This window comes from Pyxicephalus adspersus, unplaced genomic scaffold, assembly GCF_032062135.1.
Source record: "Pyxicephalus adspersus unplaced genomic scaffold, UCB_Pads_2.0 Sca719, whole genome shotgun sequence".
In the NCBI taxonomy this organism is placed as follows: domain Eukaryota; kingdom Metazoa; phylum Chordata; class Amphibia; order Anura; family Pyxicephalidae; genus Pyxicephalus; species Pyxicephalus adspersus.
The window spans coordinates 1-8,844 of NW_027317726.1; the positions used below are offsets into that span (position 1 = coordinate 1).

The following is an 8,844-nucleotide window of genomic DNA, read 5'->3' on the forward strand; positions in this document are numbered from 1 at the left end:
CGGGCTTCCCCTGCATGTTCCAGGATTAGATGAACTCCCATTCACCTGAGGCGGAAGTGGGAAAACATTTCTAGTCTTTAAAGCACACACTTCTCCCTGAGCTTTTCTAGCATCACTATTTCATTCAAAACCTGAAATCTCAATTGTGACATACCTTATGTCACAAAATGATTGGCCACAAGTTGGTCATTCTATTCCTTATCACAGAGCTATATGGGCGCTTGTTTTAGTATAAGGCAATGTACACAGTGAGACGATTCTCACTCAATACGAATGATCAAGCGTCTCATGTGAGAAACCGACATGTGTACAGCGGTCACCTGATGTCATTTACAGATCCTGACATATGTATGAACGACCAAGGGATAACCACTATACGTGTTAATGGGGAAGATCACTGCGGGGTGCCACTCACTTGTTCTTCCCACCTCCTCTCTCCATAAAGCAGAATAATGCAGCTCTCGTTCATCTGTCACTGGACACAATCACAGAAGAGTTTGAGTGATGAAAATTGAACGTGTATACGCAGCCTAAAATGTATTCTAAATCGCATGTATAATACTCTACTGTTAAATACTGTTAAACAAAAGTGCTTTACAGAAATGGTATACATTATCCCTCTTCAAAATACTTCCAAGGGAATATACCAAATTATTAATTTTAATTCAATCTTTATCTACTTTTACCAATGTTTCAGCAGAGGCACTTTTATATGAAATTAGTGGAAGTGTACATAATTGGGAATATACTGTAAATATATTAATATATTCAAATGTAAAAAAAAAAATCTTTAAACACGATTGGCTGCCAACTATGCTACATTTGGCCTCATTGCTGTCCTTTATCTGTTCAAAGAACATCCCAGAACCTCAAGTAATTTCAGTGCTATCTGCAGTAAGTCCATTACAATTTTGGTTCATTTCTCTGAAAAAAAAAAATGTGTTTTTAAGCCATGATTAATTGCGGTCTAGCCCATTCCATGAAGGATTTATGCACACAGTTCAGACAACTAGTGTAACCAATACACTTTTCATCTAGACAAAGCTGTCTAATCTGGTCAACATTACATGCAATACATACAGTCCAAATACAGCCATTCAGAGATAGCAAGGATTCTATAGTGATTATGAACACTATGACACTCCTGAGGTTGAACAGTACTGATGCACATCAGGAAATGTATACAAGACAGGAGTGATTGAAAATCCAACCTGTTGGAAATCTAATGCAGGGCAACTCACCAGGGAACAGATAATTAGATTTCAATTGCATGTACAAAGTAACAAAAACACTACTCAATAAGTTCACATCCAAGAAATACAAAAATATTCATTATATATGTTTTGCAAAAATATTAAAATAGAGCTTTTTTTATTGATGGAATAACAAAAGTGCCTCTGTTTAAATAGTTTTCAAAATACAACTGTACAACTTACAATATATTCAAAATAATTATGTACAAAATATTACCATGTTTCAACGTATGTGCTTCTGCCTAGCTATGTTTTAATTACAAACCTGGGACTGCATTTAAAAGGTCTCTTGTCCAGCGTATGAATGAAGAAATTTCACACTTCAATGCCAAAACCAGTTGTGGAGCAATCTTGAGAGGAGCCCAGTAAGATTTTGGCAAAGACATTAACCTCAGCCAGAGAGTGAACTTCAGTGTGAGGCTAAAATTCGGCTGTGGAACCTGAGAAAGATCAGCATCGCTGGTCTGTGACCGCTGGGAACTTCTAAAAACTTTCCATTACTCCGTATAAAGGCATCATATTTTCCAAATAAGAAAAAAATGGAAGCATATTAAGGGGGTATATATAATCAGTCATTGTAAAGATGATAGACAACTGTGGCAACCACCACCGTTCCTTGGCATGCCTTGTGCCCACCAGCATAAAAGAGCTTTCCTTGAGACCATTTAAGTGCTGCTTAAGTGGTTCATCTGGTTTGATCTTCTGTGAACCTCTTCGAGGAAATTCTCCAACTGTTCTATCAACATCCGCTTTTTAAATCTATAAGAAAAACAAAAACAAATTAAAGGATTTCTTCTTCCCATCACTGTTATTCACAACAGCATCTGGAACAGAACACAGTATAAGTAATACAGAAACAAGTAGGCAGTTTTAGGAAATGGGACAGGCTATTGTTTTATGGATTGCATCGCACAGATCATTTGTTACATGATGTTTAACTGCTAAAAAGATTTTAAGCAATTAAAATTTTCTGTCTGAAGGAGAGTATAAGGAGGATTTGATGTAAACAACTGAAAAAGCAATCAAAGCATTCCCATTACAAGTAGCATTTTGGTGTGCTTTTTTTTACGGTTGTAAAACATATGTATTAAAACCTATACAAAGCATTTGCTAAATCACTACAATGCAAAGTGAGGCCTGAAGCAGTTTGTATCTTTTTAGACTATAGATATAGACTATAGAGATAAAAAGCAAAATCTGACCTTCAAAATTATAAAAATTCTTTTATGTGTTGTATTCTTTTATGATTTCAGTAGTGGCAAGGGTTAAAAACATTTATATTGTCTGACTGTGTATGAGAATTTTACTTATCCAGAGTCTCAAAGAATAAGATATAGCTATACTTGACCGCATGCCCTCAATGTTGTATAAACACCCTTGTGGAGAAGTGCAATGTGCAAGAGATATATGGCTGCCCCTAGAAATGAATAGGATTACAGCAGGAGTGCGTGATGAAAAAAGTAATCATGACTGCACAAGCCCTAGGGTTGCATGGTTTATGGCGATGCAACTAAATAATTTAGCAATACAAAAGATGTAAGATTGGGGTATTTTATTTACTACTACCACCTAATTAAAAGGAAAAGCTATATTGCAAAAACATGTAGGCCACCATTGTTTACATTCTGGAAATCCTACAAGTTACAGGCTTGTCCTGCTACAGTGCTTTCTGAACCACTGGCCAACAGGAATGCAGGAAGCAAAGTTGGAAAGAATTTCAGTGGCAAAGATCTGAAACCACAGGACCAGCAGGAAAACATGCTCCATGCTTTCAGCACATGCTTCCTTTGATGGTTAACTGCATTTTCTTAAAAGGAGATAACTTCATCCAAGAAATGCTATAATTTGCTATGGTCTGCTTTCCAAATTGATAAAAAAAAATGTGTTTTATACAGATTCTGTAGTAGGGAGCATACATTTGTGTTGCAACATTTATTTGAATAAAAGTTTGCATGACCTTCATGTAAAGCAGTTCTTCCCAGCCCCTTTTTAGCTGGACGCACCTCCCGGCACTTTTCAGAACCCACCCGGCTGTTTTTGGTTACTGAAGAGTTGGTTCCACAATACAGGGGCTGCCACCTATCTACAGTTTCTTACCCCCCGCCTTTGTGGGTTTAACACTGTATAGCATCACTTGACCTCACTTCATCTGCTCTGGTTATATGGCTGAACAATATTAATTCTGTTTTAAACTGTAAGCAAAGTACAGATACATACGTTTATGTCCATCCTCTGTTTTTGGGGAATCTGTCGAACCTTGGGTTAAAGATGGGGGACCTTTTCCTCCTATGTGATTGTTTGCAACAGGAGACGCTGGCCGGCCTCGTAGTAACGGCGACATACATCGCCGCCTCTTTGGGATGCCCATCATGCTGGGCTCTCCTGGGCGCTTGTGCTTTTGATGACCAGACACAAATTCATCTGCTTCATCAATCATCATGCCCTGGAAAAAAAAAAATAAAAAAAAAAAAAGAATTGTAATGCAAAACCTACAGTTGCGTTGCCAATGTGACCAGATGAGGATGGTACAGAAGGATGAAATAAGAGGTATCTTGTGATGCAATTAAAGTACCACTTGATAATTACCTTTTTGTCCAATTTAAATGGATTTCCAAATGTGTGTAGTCTCCTTGGTTGGTCAGCATCCAGTTCTCTCAAGGGTGAAGGGATGTTCCTTAAATATTCCTGGTAATTCCCCATTTGTTCTTTAGTATGCAACACAAACACCTGTATTTCACAACAGAAAATTAATAGTTTAAGCACCTGCCTGAGGCCATCAGGTATCTCCAAGGTGCTTTGATTCTAAAATTCCCAGCATGCACTGTCGTCTGCAGGTAAAGCACATTGGGGAAAAACCACCCAAAACAAACAGGCTGCTTGTTATTCTGCACATTTTATTAACTAGGTACAAGAACAGGAAAACAAAACAAAAAACAAAAAAAAACAGTAAAGCTAAAAATTCTGCAAACAACTTTAAAGGTTTGCAATGACTATTATGTCTATTTTTCAGATATTACCAATATCTACTAATGTTGTATAATAAAAATACTTTACATATATAATATAGTATTTTTTCATGTGAAGGTGTTAAAGCAATGCATTGAAGGCCAAGGAATCCTGGGAGTCCTACAATGGTTTCTGCAGCTAGAAGTTCACTCGCTGAACTACAAGAGTGACACCTACAGGTCAGAGAAGAGTTTACCTTCACTGATAAACACCACTCATTCTCAAAACATAATTGTCCGAACCTGTAATCCAGCACCATGTTTGGATGGTTCTCACATTTGTTGAGAAGAATACACAATGGAGTAAAGCAGCCCAAATATTTACATTTTCTAGAATGAGTGAATGAAACTGAATTCCCAAGTTGGGAAGCAGAATCTAAAGAATCCACAGACCAAAAAAAGAATCCATGTCTTGCCACATTCCTTGGTGACTGATAAGTGACCAATATCCCTTTTGTGGACAGTAGGGTACAGTTTTCTATTACTCAGAACTTAAGAAGCTGCTTGTATGGTCAACATTACACCATAAATCCAGGTTAAGGTTTCCAACTACTACTAGCTATATCATGACCCAGAATAATGTGAACGCTCACATACAAAAGAAATCAAACTACATGACATTAGCCAGGGAAGTTCTAGGTATCCAGACAATGGTCATTCTTGAACATTCGCATGGGAGAGTTACAAATGTATTAATTTAGTAAACTTACTTGATGAATGTGGTGAACCGATATTCTTCAAGCACAGGGCGGATCAATGAATAGTGGCGGGAGACCACAGTAGGCACAGTAGATCTTTGCCCAAGATGACCCTGATCGTTCTTTTCATGCAACAATCATCTAGGATGTGTACGTAGTGGTAAAGAAAAAGCCTACATAAGGAAACACAGTATTTGTAAGAATTAGTATACAGATCAGCGTTTCCCAACCAGGGTTTCTCAAGAAGTTGCTAGGGGTTCCTTAAGCAATGGCCAATTTGTACCTCTAAGGTCACTTTAACTGACCCCAATGATCTTTTTGGCTGCAGGGGTGACATTTTTCCCATTGGCCAGCAATGTAGAAGGCATTCTTCCTGCTGACCATCATACTAATGTACTGTGATCTGCGGATATAATAATTATAGAAGGGGTTCCCTGAGGACCTGAAAATTATTTCAAGGGTTACTCCATGTCAAAAAAGGCTGTTCTAGTATGTTTAGTAAACGCATGCTGAACCTTGTGAATGGGGTTTAGAGTTTTGTTTCTTTAGACTCAATGGTTTCAGTCTGCTTTAGATCCACTGTATCAGTATTACAGACTGGTATTTATCAGAAGGACTAAGCAGCCCCTATATTTCTCTTAGTACAGGTTAGGTGTCAGCTGAATCAGCTTCTAAAATGAAACAGAAAGGGCACATCAGGAGACAATAATGCAAATTCAGAATGGCAGCTTAAAATGTGTTATGTACTGAGGGTGGGGGAGCATTCATAGGTATGCTCTTAGTGTTTATGTATAATGGATATCCCAGATGCTATCGCTTTGTTTGTCATGGGAGATGAATACTTTTTCTGCAGCTTCATGTACTAAAAAACTTATATAGTGTTTTGTACATGCAGTAATATGAAAGATGTGCTTGTTGAGCAAAAAATCATGTTAAAAATGCATCACATTAAAACACTTGAAAGAGAACAATTTAAAGCTTGCAGGTTTGAGGTTTTTACCATATAATCTCAAGCTGGTGTACAATTCCTTTTGTGGTGATTTGTATTACAATGCGTGTATAGTTATTTTTATGGAAGATGCATTTACTGAAAAAATGTTTAAATATTACATCTACTTTACAACACATTCACACTGCACATTTTCAGGTATTCACCTGTTCTCTCTTGTGCACTGCATAAAGTGGACAGAAAAAGATTTACCTGCATCTGTTTTTAGTGCAAGAGGTGTATTGGGATACCATTAGTCAACTATACCACTGTAATGCACCAACATTCATCCACTTCAAAGAATTTAGCTTTTCTGTGCAGGGACCTCTCCTCTTCCTGTATCACTGTCTGTATCTGCTGTCATTTGCAACCTTTATTTAGTGTACAGCGCTGTCTAATATGTAGGCGCTATATAAATTCTATTTATAATAATAATACTGGACCTGCATTACAGTAACAGTGCAAATCCAGCCTAAAGCTTCATTCTTACTGCAAGACAAAGGATCAGAGCCTAAATGCAGAATTCTGATGCTTTGCCTTGCAAGGGCTCATTTATAGTGAACTGCACATTTCTATGGATTAGTGTATGTTGTAAATTTTATTTAAATAGACATGACTGGGACAATTGACATGAATGGATTCTTCCTAGCTCATACATTGTGTCTGTTTTACAGAATGTGGTAAAACATAGATATTTAGAACAAGTCCACGGGCATATTCAATTGGATTCCTCAACACATCACAATCAATGCCATTGTGTAGTACAGCATTCAATGAATGTGAGTGTGAAGGAGCCCTTAGCCATTAGTCTATTTTTACACTAGTATTATCCCTATCATACATTGGGGGAGGGTTGTGAGACTTGGTGTAATAAGTTAAAAAATGTAAAAAACAAAAACACCAGTAGACATCCCCCTTCTATTGTGTGCTGCTTCCCCCACATCTTGGATTGTAAGCTGTTCGGGACTCCTCCTGTGTCACTGTCTGCATCTGTCTGTCATTTACAACCATTTTTTAATGTACAGCGCTGCATAATTTGTTGGCGCTATATAAATACATTTTTTAAATAATCGATGTGTAAAATGAGCTCACACATAAAGGTATGCTTTCAGAAGTCAGCTTTTTGTAAACAGCAGATGTACTTACGTACTGTTGTTGCGTTATGTTCTATAATACTTTATTTTCCAGGGTCCGATGGGATGAAAATGGATGAATCAGTGCTTGTGTTAGCACGTTTTAATCAGGGGTCACTATAGTACTAAACTAATTTTAAGCTACCTGTTAGATATTTAATGCTAACCTTTCTGGCAGGAAGATAGTGCTTTGTAGGGATGAATGCTACATCCCTACAAAGACACATCAAGCTTCTGCACAAAGGCAAAGTGCAGGCTTTGCTTTATGTTAGATTACATCATAGGTGTTAGGAACAATGCACAAAAGGACACCAAGATTCAAGTAAGAATTCACACCATTCTTGTACTTAAAAGATATTTTTGCAAAGATTTTATTTTTAAGGCTTTTAGAGACTTTGCCCCTGTGATTTACCTCAACAAAAATTTAAGGTAATTAAAGGTATGGCAGTGCGAACACCCTCTGCAAGTATTTGACCTGGATGGTGCTGTTAGGCACTATTGTGTAGCCGACATCAGCTGCCACTTTTACTGTAAAAGTAGGACTAAAGCTCCATTTTATAAAGTTTACATCAGGCAGGTCCTTATTGCAGAAAGGGGCAGGGGATGTTCCTTCTGCAATAAGTATTCTTACCTGCCTGACTGACGTCCATCTGTCAGATTTGCTAAGATACGCATGTGCAGCTCAGCATTTGTTGCTGGGAAATACCCGTCAATCCCGACTTACCTTACATGTGTGAGGACTTAACAAATTCCTGTGTACAAGTGCAGGGGTTACATCATACCAGCCAAGCCAATCAGAATGGACAAGATTGGGATGTGGAAGAAAAGAAGGAGGAAGATGGTGGTACCCATGTTGGAACAGGTGAGTATCCCCAATGTTTAATTCTGCTTTACCTCCCTGGCAGTCTAAATAGGTCAGTAATTTTGTTGATTTAAATTTCCCATTAGTTTATGCCCCCCAGCGCACCGCCCCCGCACGCTCACACGTCCCATTGATCCCGCTGGGGATGCAAGGCCAGGGGACACAGATGCCGGGCGGGCATCGTCTGAGGACGCCGTGGGCTTGTGGGGACCAGGTAAGCCCTTTACAATGTCCCCCCCAATGTGGCTCGGGGTTACCGCTTTTGGTTCTGAAAATTAACCCCGAGCCACACTCGGGAATACCACCAGGGAGGATAAAAGAAGCTGTGGCGGAATCCTATTCATAGCTGAATGCACATACATGTAGACCTTGTTGTCCTGTGTTAACATCTCATCTTTTGACATTTAGTGTACCTTCTGTTGATATTGGCCCTCACAATGTGGATGCTGATCTCAGTTCTAGCACACAGTGATTGTGCTTTTAAACATGGCACTGACTTAAGCTACAGACACACCTGAGATAATAGTCACGCAATGCAAATGGTTGGGCTCATCTCCGGTAAAAATCTGAGATGTGTACGGCAGACCTTGAGGTCCCTCATCAATCCACTACAGTGGGGACGACCGATGTGCACTCCGATAAGGAAAAACACAGCATGGCTCCACTTCCACATCCTCCCTCCTCCACTCATAGAACAAAATGGCAAAGTGTTTAAAGCGCTCATTCATGTAATTGAAAATGATCATTTCCAGCTACAATCGTCTGACGTCCATCGGACATTTGTACGAGGCAGGGTATGTTGACCTTTTAACATAGGGGACCCCCTTGAAATAACTTTCAGGTCTTCAGGGAACCCCTTCTATAATTACTATACCCACAACTCATGGTACATTAGTGTGGTGGTC

General features: G+C 38.8%; 1 protein-coding gene across 1 annotated transcript; it reads right to left on the reverse strand.

Moving 5' to 3' along the window:
* Positions 1 to 2,012: 2,012 nt before the first annotated feature.
* Positions 2,013 to 4,518, reverse strand: LOC140321102 (integrator complex subunit 6-A-like). Its single transcript, XM_072397977.1, has 4 exons — positions 4,456 to 4,518; positions 3,840 to 3,980; positions 3,471 to 3,696; positions 2,013 to 2,077 (listed from the first exon to the last, which is right to left on the reverse strand). Exons 1-4 carry the CDS (start codon positions 4,516 to 4,518, stop codon positions 2,013 to 2,015), a joined length of 495 nt encoding a protein of 164 aa, XP_072254078.1.
* Positions 4,519 to 8,844: the final 4,326 nt, after the last annotated feature.

Bases quoted from the DNA above. Each gene is read 5' to 3' on its own strand.
- LOC140321102 (XM_072397977.1), bottom strand. From the start codon at position 4,518: ATGGTGCTGGATTACAGGTTCGGACAATTATGTTTTGAGAATGAGTGG. The intron at 3,981-4,455 runs GTAAACTCTTCT...TGTGAAATACAG, and splicing joins AGTGGTGTTTATCAGTGAAG to GTGTTTGTGTTGCATACTAA. The intron at 2,078-3,470 runs GTATGTATCTGT...GTTCTGTTCCAG, and splicing joins AACAGAGGATGGACATAAAC to ATGCTGTTGTGAATAACAGT.